This window comes from Diorhabda sublineata, chromosome 6, assembly GCF_026230105.1.
Source record: "Diorhabda sublineata isolate icDioSubl1.1 chromosome 6, icDioSubl1.1, whole genome shotgun sequence".
Taxonomy (NCBI): domain Eukaryota; kingdom Metazoa; phylum Arthropoda; class Insecta; order Coleoptera; family Chrysomelidae; genus Diorhabda; species Diorhabda sublineata.
The window spans coordinates 3,768,507-3,783,852 of NC_079479.1; the positions used below are offsets into that span (position 1 = coordinate 3,768,507).

The following is a 15,346-nucleotide window of genomic DNA, read 5'->3' on the forward strand; positions in this document are numbered from 1 at the left end:
ATCTAAATATTGAAAAAATTATTATTAAAGATTAAAAATAGTATATAAAAACTCGTAATGGTCTTTTAGTCTTCTAAGTCCACGTAATTTTGTAATAATGAACACATCATTCGTTATTATCGCTATTGGTAAGTAATCATTCTCAATATATTTTTTATACATACACACTATAATTACCAAATAATTTTTCTAAACATGCTTAGAAATATTTTTTGTCGACCTTTACGAAAATGAAATTTTTTACGTAAATCTACCGTTTAATTTAAACATTAAAACAACTTTTGATAAAAACTGTTGTATCTAAATCATCAAAAAATAGCCCTAATAGACCTTAAACTAATCATGAAATATCTTTGGACGTTATGCAAAGTTTTGTAAAAAAAACTCTCTGTAACAATATGAAAATCATCATCATCATCAAGCTTTTCAATCCTTTGGATTATGGCTATCCCTTATAGCAGTTTAAAATCCTTTTTTGAGGCGGATTTCTCCTCGTTTTCCATTTTTGTTTTCTTCATAGTTTATCCTTTGTCTTGTTATTAATTTCCATTCCTTTCGTTTCCGGCATATGTCCTCTATTTCGTTTCTCCAAGTCTGTCTCTTCTCCTTGGCCCCAATGAGGTCCATCGCATTATTCTTTTGATCATTTGAGTTGGTTTTCTTCTCATTATATAACCAACCCAGTTGAGTCTTTGTGTTTTTATGTATCTCACTATATTTTCCTTCTCCAACTCTTTCACTATTTCTCCGTTTTTCTTTGCTCTCCTTTCTCCCTCCTTTGTTGGATTTGGACCTGTTATACTTCTCATTATCTCATGATTCTTCTTCCCTTTTGTTGATTACTGTTGTTTCCATCGCATACGTGATTACTAGTCTTATTAGGATTTTGTTTTTAATTTGCTTTTGTTTCTTCCATAGGCTTGAGAGCCTTTTTAAATCCTTTCTTTTATCCTGTCTCTGGTTGTTTGTCCCAACATTAGCAGGGTTATGTTTCGATTTCGATGTATTATAATTACAATCAAAACATTTATCGTATATAGTGGAACTAAACGCTTAAATGGTTTTATGTAAAGAGCGTTTGAAGGTGGTATAATACACAGAAGCCATTTTAGGTCCAAGAATATTTGGTTAGTTTAATTCTATTGTAGGAGATACTATGAAAAATCTCGCGTTAAATGGAGATTGCCCGTAAGAACGAGCTGACTGACATGCATCTCCCGCGCAGTGCAAGAACAAGGCCACCTTTTGTAGTCAAAAACCTAACACACCAAGACTTTTTCGATTTAAGGCATTTGGAACACAGTCTTTCAACAATTAGAATCAAATTCCATGGCGCAAAGTTTGGTGGCTTCGCTATGTAAAGGATGAGCCCATAAAAATTTTCTTTAAAACGAGTTATACAGATGAAGATTTTAAAGAGATAAATTGTTTCAAAAAAGGACGGCCAAGAAAATTTGCCTTAAACAAGCCTTATAATGATGAGTTGCCTATTTCCAATGCAAAGTTTCAAGATTTGAAAAAAATGTGTAATGATCTTACAATACCTAAAATTTACCACAACTACTTCAGATCTTTGAAATGTAGCGTAAAAATCTGGGACTGTTTACCAGAGCCGAATGTGTTTTTATTGTATGTAGTCTAGCCACTTTCAGAGTCCTTATTTTCACCATAATGCTCAATATCTGTTCCATTTTCTAGTTATCTCTGTGGCTGTAGCCTACAGCCCGGAAATTAAGAAAATTCCAAACGGTAAAAGCGGATATGGTACCACTACACGTTACTGGGACTGCTGTAAACCATCGTGTTCTTGGAAAGAAAACATCAACACTCCCGATATGACGCCTATAGCCAGTTGCGCTGCTGATGGCGTAACTAAATTAGATCCTTCCGTCCAATCAGGTAAGCGATATTGAGATGAAATTTTAAGGAAATTTGTTAAAAAAATTAACATATCTGAAAAAAATCATTAAAAAATTATAAACAGATATTCATGAAGTACGGGGCGATAAACTTTAGGTAGTAAAAATGAAGATAAAAAGCATGCTCTCATTCAAAAATTCATATTGTCCAAAATAATATGAATATGGGAATTAAATTTTGGAGACATTTGCTTAAAGGATAAATATACATGGAAAAAAATCAGCAAAGTATTATATGCAGATATTCATGAAGTACGGGACGATAAAGTTTAGGTAGTAAAAATGAGAATAAAAAATATGCTCTCATTCAAAAATTCATATTTTCCAAAATAATACGAATATTAGGATGAAATTTTAAGGACATTTGCTTAAAGGATAAACATATCTGGAAAAAAATCATCAAAATTCTATAAAAAGATATTCATGAAGTACAGGACGATAAACTATAGTTAGTAAAAATGAAGATAAAAAACATGCTCTCATTCAAAAATTCATATTGTCCAAAATAATATGAATATGGGAATTAAATTTTGGAGACATTTGCTTAAAGGATAAATATACATGGAAAAAAATCAGCAAAGTATTATATGCAGATATTCATGAAGTACGGGACGATAAAGTTTAGGTAGTAAAAATGAGAATAAAAAATATGCTCTCATTCAAAAATTCATATTGTCCAAAATAATACGAATATTAGGATGAAATTTTAAGGACATTTGCTTAAAGGACAAACATATCTGGAAAAAAATCATCAAAATTCTATAAAAAGATATTCATGAAGTACAGGACGATAAACTATAGTTAGTAAAAATGAAGATAAAAAACATGCTCTCATTCAAAAATTCATATTGTCCAAAATAATATGAATATGGGAATTAAATTTTGGAGACATTTGCTTAAAGGATAAATATACATGGAAAAAAATCAGCAAAGTATTATATGCAGATATTCATGAAGTACGGGACGATAAAGTTTAGGTAGTAAAAATGAGAATAAAAAATATGCTCTCATTCAAAAATTCATATTGTCCAAAATAATACGAATATTAGGATGAAATTTTAAGGACATTTGCTTAAAGGATAAACATATCTGGAAAAAAATCATCAAAATTCTATAAAAAGATATTCATGAAGTACAGGACGATAAACTATAGGTAGTAAAAATGAAGATAAAAAACATGCTCTCATTCAAAAATTCATATTGTCCAAAATAATATGAATATGGGAATTAAATTTTGGAGACATTTGCTTAAAGGATAAATATACATGGAAAAAATCAGCAAAGTATTATATGCAGATATTCATGAAGTACGGGACGATAAAGTTTAGGTAGTAAAAATGAGAATAAAAAATATGCTCTCATTCAAAAATTCATATTGTCCAAAATAATACGAATATTAGGATGAAATTTTAAGGACATTTGCTTAAAGGACAAACATATCTGGAAAAAAATCATCAAAATTCTATAAAAAGATATTCATGAAGTACAGGACGATAAACTATAGTTAGTAAAAATGAAGATAAAAAACATGCTCTCATTCAAAAATTCATATTGTCCAAAATAATATGAATATGGGAATTAAATTTTGGAGACATTTGCTTAAAGGATAAATATACATGGAAAAAAATCAGCAAAGTATTATATGCAGATATTCATGAAGTACGGGACGATAAAGTTTAGGTAGTAAAAATGAGAATAAAAAATATGCTCTCATTCAAAAATTCATATTGTCCAAAATAATATGAATATGGGAATTAAATTTTGGAGACATTTGCTTAAAGGATAAATATACATGGAAAAAATCAGCAAAGTATTATATGCAGATATTCATGAAGTACGGGACGATAAAGTTTAGGTAGTAAAAATGAGAATAAAAAATATGCTCTCATTCAAAAATTCATATTTTCCAAAATAATACGAATATTGGGATGAAATTTTAAAGACATTTGCTTAAAGGATAAACATATCTGGAAAAAAATCATCAAAATTCTATAAAAAGATATTCATGAAGTACAGGACGATAAACTATAAGTAGTAAAAATGAAGATAAAAAACATGCTCTCATTCAAAAATTCATATTGTCCAAAATAATATGAATATGGGAATTAAATTTTGGCGACATTTGCTTAAAGGATAAATATACATGGAAAAAAATCAGCAAAGTATTATATGCAGATGTTCATGAAGTACGGGACGATAAAGTTTAGGTAGTAAAAATGAGAAAAAATATGCTCTCATTCAAAAATTCATATTTTCCAAAATAATACGAATATTAGGATGAAATTTTAAGGACATTTGCTTAAAGGATAAACATATCTGGAAAAAAATCATCAAAATTCTATAAAAAGATATTCATGAAGTACAGGACGATAAACTATAGTTAGTAAAAATGAAGATAAAAAACATGCTCTCATTCAAAAATTCATATTGTCCAAAATAATATGAATATGGGAATTAAATTTTGGAGACATTTGCTTAAAGGATAAATATACATGGAAAAAAATCAGCAAAGTATTATATGCAGATATTCATGAAGTACGGGACGATAAAGTTTAGGTAGTAAAAATGAAGATAAAAAACATGCTCTCATTCAAAAATTCATATTGTCCAAAATAATATGAATATGGGAATTAAATTTTGGCGACATTTGCTTAAAGGATAAATATACATGGAAAAAAATCAGCAAAGTATTATATGCAGATGTTCATGAAGTACGGGACGATAAAGTTTAGGTAGTAAAAATGAGAAAAAATATGCTCTCATTCAAAAATTCATATTTTCCAAAATAATACGAATATTAGGATGAAATTTTAAGGACATTTGCTTAAAGGATAAACATATCTGGAAAAAAATCATCAAAATTCTATAAAAAGATATTCATGAAGTACAGGACGATAAACTATAGTTAGTAAAAATGAAGATAAAAAACATGCTCTCATTCAAAAATTCATATTGTCCAAAATAATATGAATATGGGAATTAAATTTTGGAGACATTTGCTTAAAGGATAAATATACATGGAAAAAAATCAGCAAAGTATTATATGCAGATATTCATGAAGTACGGGACGATAAAGTTTAGGTAGTAAAAATGAAGATAAAAAACATGCTCTCATTCAAAAATTCATATTGTCCAAAATAATATGAATATGGGAATTAAATTTTGGAGACATTTGCTTAAAGGATAAATATACATGGAAAAAAATCAGCAAAGTATTATATGCAGATATTCATGAAGTACGGGACGATAAAGTTTAGGTAGTAAAAATGAGAATAAAAAATATGCTCTCATTCAAAAATTCATATTTTCCAAAATAATACGAATATTAGGATGAAATTTTAAGGACATTTGCTTAAAGGATAAACATATCTGGAAAAAAATCATCAAAATTCTATAAAAAGATATTCATGAAGTACAGGACGATAAACTATAGTTAGTAAAAATGAAGATAAAAAACATGCTCTCATTCAAAAATTCATATTGTCCAAAATAATATGAATATGGGAATTAAATTTTGGAGACATTTGCTTAAAGGATAAATATACATGGAAAAAAATCAGCAAAGTATTATATGCAGATATTCATGAAGTACGGGACGATAAAGTTTAGGTAGTAAAAATGAGAATAAAAAATATGCTCTCATTCAAAAATTCATATTGTCCAAAATAATACGAATATTAGGATGAAATTTTAAGGACATTTGCTTAAAGGACAAACATATCTGGAAAAAAATCATCAAAATTCTATAAAAAGATATTCATGAAGTACAGGACGATAAACTATAGTTAGTAAAAATGAAGATAAAAAACATGCTCTCATTCAAAAATTCATATTGTCCAAAATAATATGAATATGGGAATTAAATTTTGGAGACATTTGCTTAAAGGATAAATATACATGGAAAAAAATCAGCAAAGTATTATATGCAGATATTCATGAAGTACGGGACGATAAAGTTTAGGTAGTAAAAATGAGAATAAAAAATATGCTCTCATTCAAAAATTCATATTGTCCAAAATAATACGAATATTAGGATGAAATTTTAAGGACATTTGCTTAAAGGATAAACATATCTGGAAAAAAATCATCAAAATTCTATAAAAAGATATTCATGAAGTACAGGACGATAAACTATAGGTAGTAAAAATGAAGATAAAAAACATGCTCTCATTCAAAAATTCATATTGTCCAAAATAATATGAATATGGGAATTAAATTTTGGAGACATTTGCTTAAAGGATAAATATACATGGAAAAAATCAGCAAAGTATTATATGCAGATATTCATGAAGTACGGGACGATAAAGTTTAGGTAGTAAAAATGAGAATAAAAAATATGCTCTCATTCAAAAATTCATATTGTCCAAAATAATACGAATATTAGGATGAAATTTTAAGGACATTTGCTTAAAGGACAAACATATCTGGAAAAAAATCATCAAAATTCTATAAAAAGATATTCATGAAGTACAGGACGATAAACTATAGTTAGTAAAAATGAAGATAAAAAACATGCTCTCATTCAAAAATTCATATTGTCCAAAATAATATGAATATGGGAATTAAATTTTGGAGACATTTGCTTAAAGGATAAATATACATGGAAAAAAATCAGCAAAGTATTATATGCAGATATTCATGAAGTACGGGACGATAAAGTTTAGGTAGTAAAAATGAGAATAAAAAATATGCTCTCATTCAAAAATTCATATTGTCCAAAATAATATGAATATGGGAATTAAATTTTGGAGACATTTGCTTAAAGGATAAATATACATGGAAAAAATCAGCAAAGTATTATATGCAGATATTCATGAAGTACGGGACGATAAAGTTTAGGTAGTAAAAATGAGAATAAAAAATATGCTCTCATTCAAAAATTCATATTTTCCAAAATAATACGAATATTGGGATGAAATTTTAAAGACATTTGCTTAAAGGATAAACATATCTGGAAAAAAATCATCAAAATTCTATAAAAAGATATTCATGAAGTACAGGACGATAAACTATAAGTAGTAAAAATGAAGATAAAAAACATGCTCTCATTCAAAAATTCATATTGTCCAAAATAATATGAATATGGGAATTAAATTTTGGCGACATTTGCTTAAAGGATAAATATACATGGAAAAAAATCAGCAAAGTATTATATGCAGATGTTCATGAAGTACGGGACGATAAAGTTTAGGTAGTAAAAATGAGAAAAAATATGCTCTCATTCAAAAATTCATATTTTCCAAAATAATACGAATATTAGGATGAAATTTTAAGGACATTTGCTTAAAGGATAAACATATCTGGAAAAAAATCATCAAAATTCTATAAAAAGATATTCATGAAGTACAGGACGATAAACTATAGTTAGTAAAAATGAAGATAAAAAACATGCTCTCATTCAAAAATTCATATTGTCCAAAATAATATGAATATGGGAATTAAATTTTGGAGACATTTGCTTAAAGGATAAATATACATGGAAAAAAATCAGCAAAGTATTATATGCAGATATTCATGAAGTACGGGACGATAAAGTTTAGGTAGTAAAAATGAAGATAAAAAACATGCTCTCATTCAAAAATTCATATTGTCCAAAATAATATGAATATGGGAATTAAATTTTGGCGACATTTGCTTAAAGGATAAATATACATGGAAAAAAATCAGCAAAGTATTATATGCAGATGTTCATGAAGTACGGGACGATAAAGTTTAGGTAGTAAAAATGAGAAAAAATATGCTCTCATTCAAAAATTCATATTTTCCAAAATAATACGAATATTAGGATGAAATTTTAAGGACATTTGCTTAAAGGATAAACATATCTGGAAAAAAATCATCAAAATTCTATAAAAAGATATTCATGAAGTACAGGACGATAAACTATAGTTAGTAAAAATGAAGATAAAAAACATGCTCTCATTCAAAAATTCATATTGTCCAAAATAATATGAATATGGGAATTAAATTTTGGAGACATTTGCTTAAAGGATAAATATACATGGAAAAAAATCAGCAAAGTATTATATGCAGATATTCATGAAGTACGGGACGATAAAGTTTAGGTAGTAAAAATGAAGATAAAAAACATGCTCTCATTCAAAAATTCATATTGTCCAAAATAATATGAATATGGGAATTAAATTTTGGCGACATTTGCTTAAAGGATAAATATACATGGAAAAAAATCAGCAAAGTATTATATGCAGATGTTCATGAAGTACGGGACGATAAAGTTTAGGTAGTAAAAATGAGAAAAAATATGCTCTCATTCAAAAATTCATATTTTCCAAAATAATACGAATATTAGGATGAAATTTTAAGGACATTTGCTTAAAGGATAAACATATCTGGAAAAAAATCATCAAAATTCTATAAAAAGATATTCATGAAGTACAGGACGATAAACTATAGGTAGTAAAAATGAAGATAAAAAACATGCTCTCATTCAAAAATTCATATTGTCCAAAATAATATGAATATGGGAATTAAATTTTGGAGACATTTGCTTAAAGGATAAATATACATGGAAAAAAATCAGCAAAGTATTATATGCAGATATTCATGAAGTACGGGACGATAAAGTTTAGGTAGTAAAAATGACTAAGCGAACTTCCTCTGATAAAACAGTTTTATATTTTTTGGTGACTTAAAGTCGAAAATTTTTCTATTTTTATACCTTTAGAACACGGTATTAGATATGTAACATCAAAGATCTGACCATTCCTCTGTTCCTAAATAACGTGCTAGTATTTTTTGGATCATTGTTTGGGGTGCGCAGCGTTTTTGGTTCCTTCGGAGTGTTTTGTTGAAAGCGAATACGTAAACAGTAATTTTTAGGTTCGTGTATAGCTCTATGGTATTGAATTACGATAGGTTCCGTTTTATATTTTTGTAGTTAATAGAATCCAGGTTCAACAATGACTATAGTTAATTTTTCTAAATGAGGGGGTATTAAAATAATAGAACATTCGTAAACTATAGCTATAGTCAGCGTATTTTCATGAATTTAACCAATTCTGTGATTCTGTGTTTACAGCTTGGTTGTAGGTAATTTTTCTAAAAGTCTCGAGTGATAACTTGCATTATCCATCACTATAATACAGTTCTTAGACAGAAGATTGATGACCTCATGGTAATCACTCGTACAAGTAGATTCAAAAGTCAATGAATCACCTCCAACATAACAGTTTCTTATTGCTTTTATAGTCATTAGGTAATTTCTTCTTCATACCACGATATCGTTTCTTTTTATTGAAATAGACTTTCTGGAAAGCTTTTTTCAATGAAACGTGGCAAAAACATTGTGTACTGCCGGAAATTCTTTTCTAAAGAAGGACATGTGTACTTTCCTTCGTAGTTTTTCTATTTGAAATTTTGGTTTTCTTGAAGCTTTACGGGCTCAGTGCAATGCGTAAAAAAATCCAATGAGTCAAATATTAGTTTTTGTATGCAAAACAAAAATTCAAGACTCAGCAAAGATGAAATTGAAGGAGTCATATTTATAGATCCATTCTTGAAATATGATACTTTACTAAAACTGAATTAAGAACACAGACCACTTTCAAGTCCATCTGTTAGATGCCTTGTAAATTTTTAAGCTGGCAATTACAAAAATCTTGTATTCAATCCTTCAAAAGAAAGGGGTAATAGCATATCTTCCAAATTTCACTTTTCGTTTTTTCTGAAAATTAAGAAACAGTTAGTGACGAACATGGGTAAAGGACAGAGAGATCTAGAAAAATACTTTATAGCCGTACTAGTATATCTATCGATCTAGACTTCTTTGATACTGAACCTGAACGTGATCTACTTCTTGAGGCTACTTTGGCAGCTACAGAACGTGATCCAAACATTGAATTATTTCCTCCATTTTCTAATTCAACTGAACCAGATCGTGATATAAAATCCGGTTTTCTAAAACCAGATCCAGACTTAATGGAACCTGGACGAGATCTAGACTTTTTTTATCCTGAATCTGAACCTGATCTAGACCTTTAGGAAGCTTTTACAGGTTAAGAACGTGATCTAGACCTTATGCTCATAATGATCGAAAGACATGCACAATAACATTCTAATGTGTAATTTAATTATACACCTAGCGTTGTTTTTTTAGCAAACAAGGATGGTTTGAAGCAAAGAATTAAAACTTATTCCTGGATTTTTCTGGAGCCAGTACGTAATCTATATCTCCTGGCACCTGAACGTTATTTTTATTTTCTAAAGGCCGAATGTGATCTAGATCTTGAGGCCACTTTGGCAGCTTCAGAACGTAATCCAAACATTGATTCATCTTTTGGGCATCCAGAACGCGACCTTGATCGAATGTGATCTAAATCTTGAGGCAGTTTTCACTGATTAAGTTCGTTATCCGGACTTAATGGAACCTGGACGCGATCTAGACTTCTTTTATCCTGTATCTGAACGTGATCTACATCTTGAGGCCACTTTGCCAGCTTCAGAACGTAATCCAAACATTGATTTCTCTTTTGGGCATCCCGAACGCGACCTCGATCGAATGTGATCTAAATCTTGAGGCAGCTTTCACTGATTAAGTACGTTATCCGGACTTAATGGAACCTGGACGCGATCTAGACTTCTTTGATCCTGTATCTGAACATGATCTACATCTTTAGGCCACTTTGCCAGCTTCAGAACGTAATCCAAACATTGATTTCTCTTTTGGGCATCCCGAACGCGACCTCGATCGAATGTGATCTAAATCTTGAGGCAGTTTTCACTGATTAAGTACGTTATCCGGACTTAATGGAACCTGGACGCGATCTAGACTTCTTTGATCCTGTATCTGAACATGATCTACATCTTTAGGCCACTTTGCCAGCTTCAGAACGTAATCCAAACATTGATTTCTCTTTTGGGCATCCCGAACGCGACCTTGATCGAATGTGATCTAAATCTTGAGGCAGTTTTCACTGATTAAGTTCGTTATCCGGACTTAATGGAACCTGGACGCGATCTAGACTTCTTTTATCCTGTATCTGAACGTGATCTACATCTTTAGGCCACTTTGGCAGCTTCAGAACGTAATCCAAACATTGATTTATCTTTTCTCTCGTTTAAATCGTAGGAAAATAATAAATTTTCGTACACTAGTGTGATTCATCCCTTGCTGAGTATTGATTATATAAATTTTCAATCATCCATTTCTAGGTTGCGCTGGAGGAACATCGTATATGTGTAACAACCAACAACCTTTTGCTGTTAACGAAACTCTTGGTTACGGTTTTGCTGCTGTTTCGTTCAGCGGAGGTGCCGATACAAACTTATGCTGTTCATGTTATTTAGTTAAATTCCTCGATCAAATTCAAGACAAACAATTAGTGTTGCAAGTGAGTGGCGTTTATTCAACTATTCGTAGTATAATAATCAGTGTTGTGTCTTTTGTCTTTAACATTTGCATTTACTCCTCCGTCTTTAGATAAAATAATTCCTAGGTTAATATATAAAAATCTAATGAAGAAAGACAAAATTTTGATCCCAGACGTACCTGGCCAGACCTAGAGATGGTGGTAGTTGCCACTGCACTAGAAAGTACACAGTCTCTACAGCAAATGTTTCAAGTTTGAAGAGGCCACGTTGTTTGGTATTTTTTTTTTGGCAGCCATCAATAGTGAACGTTTTTGGGTTTTGTAAACATTGAAAAAATTGTTCATCGATATGTGATACAATACTTTTATTTTAAAGACCTCATTCCAACCAATATAAAAGCTGAACCAGCTACTACTCTGGGTGAAGCTGCTTCTTCGTTATCAGCAGTAAAATATTTGGTGGCAGAGTTTAAACGAGGCTGTTCAACCTTCGAAAACCAGCATCACAATGGTCGACCAAATGAGGTGACGACTCCAGAAATGTTGAAGAATATCCACAAAGCGGTACTGGATGATCGTCGACTGACATTGCGCGAGCTAGTAGACATAATAGACATTTCAAAAAGTGTGGTACAACTAAAAATTTTGACACGAGAAAACTGTGTGCCGCGTTTGCTCACGATGGAACAAAAGCAGCGTCGTGAAGATATTTCCACCGAGTGTTTAACAATGTTTTATAGATATAAAGCCGTTTCATAGCCATGGATAAAATTTGGGTCCATTACTTCACACCCGAAACAAAAAACAATCAAAACAAAGGACTGAAAAGGGAGAACCGGCTCCAATGAAGGCAAAGACCAAGACCGTTCCATTTGCAGGCAATATCATGGCAAGAAAGTGTTGTTTCATCTAGACAATGCACCAACTCACCTATCCGTTTTTGCAATGGTCAAAATTAATGAATTTGAATGAAGTTTGTAATTGCTGTCTCATGCCCTTTTTTTCACCAAATTAAGCCCCTTTGGATTGTAGAGCATATACAAAGGAAAATAGGGAAAGAACAGGAAGGATTTACAACAGGAAGATAGACAATACATCACATCTACACAATTCCTCCAAACTCTCTTTTCCTCTTAATCTGCAATAAATTTTTCCCATATTCTTAGCCTCTCTTATCCTAAATCCTTTCCGAAACTTTTGTCTGGATTTTAACTATTTTTTTTTTCGAAATTATTTTAATTCCAATATTTATTTTGAAGTTTATCGATTTTTATTTTAAATTTCTGGATTTTTTCCAATTTAAATTTTAATAATTATTTTCAAATTTAGCGATGTTTGTGTCAAATTTGTCGATTTTTTTTCTAAATAATTTGACTTTTAACAATTATTTTGAGTTTTTCGACTTTTGTCTCGAATTTTCCGATTTTCATTTATATTATGAATTTTTCGTTCATTTTCTGGAATTATTTTGATTTAAGCAATTATTCGAAATATTCCTTATAAAAGTAAACATTAATTTTCTAATTTTTTTCTTTCGCTTCCATTTTTTTCTATTTTCTATCTATATCATAAAGACGATTTGCAAATTATTTTTCAGTTCACCAACACTGGAGGTGATCTGGGTGCTAATCAATTCGATATAGCTCTACCCGGAGGTGGTATCGGAATTTTCAACCAAGGTTGTCACGATCAATGGAATGCCCCTTGGACCGGTTGGGGTGACCAATACGGAGGAGTCCATTCCAGAGAAGAATGTCTATCACTTTTACCAGAAGCTCTCCAATCCGGTTGTTTGTTCAGATTCGATTTTATGAATAACGCCAACAACCCACAAATTCAATTCGACCAAGTCGAATGTCCCGACGAACTCGTTGCTATAAGTGGTTGTAATCTAGCTCCTTGAATAATTGCTAAATAAATTTCGTTTAAACTATCATTTTATTTTTGAACCGACATGTACTAATCTGAAATTAGGAAAAAATTTAACAACGTGAACTTGCCCAAACGAGCTACAGCTATATCTTGATTTTATAGAGCCCGACAGTGTTCCAGATCTTCTGGAACTTGAACGGGATCTAGAGTTTCTAATGCCAGAACATGATCCAGATCTTAAGGCAGCTTTAACTGATCCAAAACGTTAATTAGACTTTCTGGAATCTGAATGCGATTTCCTTTTGATACTAAACCTACATATGATCTTGTCAGATCCCGAAGATGACATCGATTTTCTAATTCAACTGAACAAGATCGTGATATAGCGTCCGGTTTTATAGGACCCGATCTAGAATTAGGATTTTGCAGTGATCTGGATTTTCTTAATCCTGAACCTAAACGTTATTTAGATCTAGAGGCGACTTTGGCAGATTCAGAACGTAAGCTAAACTTTGATTTATCTTTTCGGGAACCTGAACGTGACTTTAATTTCCGTTTATTTCTTGCATTTTCTAATTAAAACTGAAACAGATCGTGATCTAGAATCCAGTTTTCTAGAACTCTATCTAGATTTTCTGGAACCAGAATGTGATCCAGATCTAAAGGTAGGTTTTACTGATGTACGTCATCCGGACTTTATGGAACCTGGACGCCATCTTGATTCTCAATTTGAACGTGATCTAGATCTTGAGCCCACTTTGATAGATTCAGAACGTAATCAAGACTCTCAAGCCCCAATCCCATGGTCATCTAGTACCATTTGGTGAACATTTTCGATGATTCTCGTAGTCTTTGGCAGTTCCGAATACTCGTCGTTTGTCCAAAATTTTACGTTCGTAAATGATGGTGTAGTGGTGTCCAACTCCCCTCTCTTTTGCGTAGGCCTATTGCCTTTCAAAAAGAGAAAAACGTTAACTAGAGAGCTATGTAATCATAGTAGTAAAAACTGTGAATATTTGCGTTTGCTTTACAAGTATGTACTGTAACGCCCGGTTATAAAACCAGGACGTCACCAGCCAGTGTTGACTTATTTCTTTCACAATCGAGGCCATCAGCTCCCGTTGATGGATGACAGACGTGTACGCAATATCATTATAATTCTTACCCCCCGGAACCCGCAATAATGGCGCCCAGCGTCAGTCATCCGTCACCGTTCACTGTCAACGGGAGCTGATGGCCTCGATTATGAAAGAGACCAACCAAATTTGGCTGGTATCATTGAACCCAATAGAGCACAAGTTATCGTCTTCAGAGACTGTTTCGAGACCAATACATTCGTCTTTTGGTTAATGGAAAGAAAAATAAAACAACGTTAAGCCTTGAACAAGCTTTATTACTGCAAATACACATGATATGGATAATTTTGTATCCACAAATGTGTATCTACATCAGTAAAGTCAAGTACTCTTTCACAAAATGCAACATTAATTATTCATAGAGAGAAAAACATACTAAAATATTTAATAAAACCCTATGCAAGCTTTTACAGTTATTATAAATTTAATCTATGATACATGCAGATAGTCTATATTACATTAAGTTTACAATTATTATTTCAGGCCAAATCACAATAATTAGTAACTAGTACATTTTTTTTTCAAACATCGACAGATGATTTGTACGAATATTAATCGAAACAGTTGGAAAAGTTGGACTGGATTCCATCACAACCTTAAAACTATTCAGTACTGTTAACACTTTATAGAAATTACCATTTACGTAGAAAAACAAAGTCTTAATCAGAGTTTAGCAAATATTAATAGTAAAACAAATTTTTTTGTGCGCTGGATCTAAGTATGTGTTCCAAGAATTCGAACCAATATTAAATTATTTGAAATGCTCAAATTAAAGTACCGTAAATTCAAAAGAACCACTTGAAATTAACTATTACATTCCATTTAGGTAACATTGCATTGTTATAAGCCCGAACGTGATCCAAGATGTTGAGGTCACTTTGACAGATTCAAAAAGTAATCTAGACTTTAATTTATCAACTGGGGATCGAGAACACAACCTTGATTTCCTTTCATTTTCTTCATTTTCTAATTCAACCGAACCAAATCGTGATCTAGAATCCGGTTTAATAGAACTCTCTATTTTGTCTGGATTCCAAACGTGAGTTAGATCTTCTGGAACCTAAACGATATCTCGATTTTCTATAGCCCG

General features: G+C 31.2%; 2 protein-coding genes across 2 annotated transcripts in view; one reads left to right on the plus strand and one right to left on the minus strand.

Annotated features, from left to right (window-relative positions):
* Window positions 1–13,184, plus strand: LOC130445991 (endoglucanase-like). Its single transcript, XM_056781936.1, has 4 exons — window positions 1–128; window positions 1,699–1,899; window positions 11,091–11,269; window positions 12,846–13,184. The coding sequence occupies exons 1-4, from the start codon at window positions 98–100 to the stop codon at window positions 13,149–13,151; spliced, it is 717 nt and encodes a 238-aa protein (XP_056637914.1). The 5' UTR covers window positions 1–97; the 3' UTR covers window positions 13,152–13,184.
* A 1,419-nt stretch (window positions 13,185–14,603) lies between these two features.
* The window catches only part of LOC130445990 (homeodomain-interacting protein kinase 2), a 56,302-nt gene continuing 55,559 nt past the window's right edge, over window positions 14,604–15,346 (minus strand). Inside the window, exon 18 of the mRNA XM_056781935.1 lies at window positions 14,604–15,155. The gene's annotated coding sequence lies outside the window, so the exon portion shown is untranslated. The remainder of the gene's footprint in view (window positions 15,156–15,346) is intronic.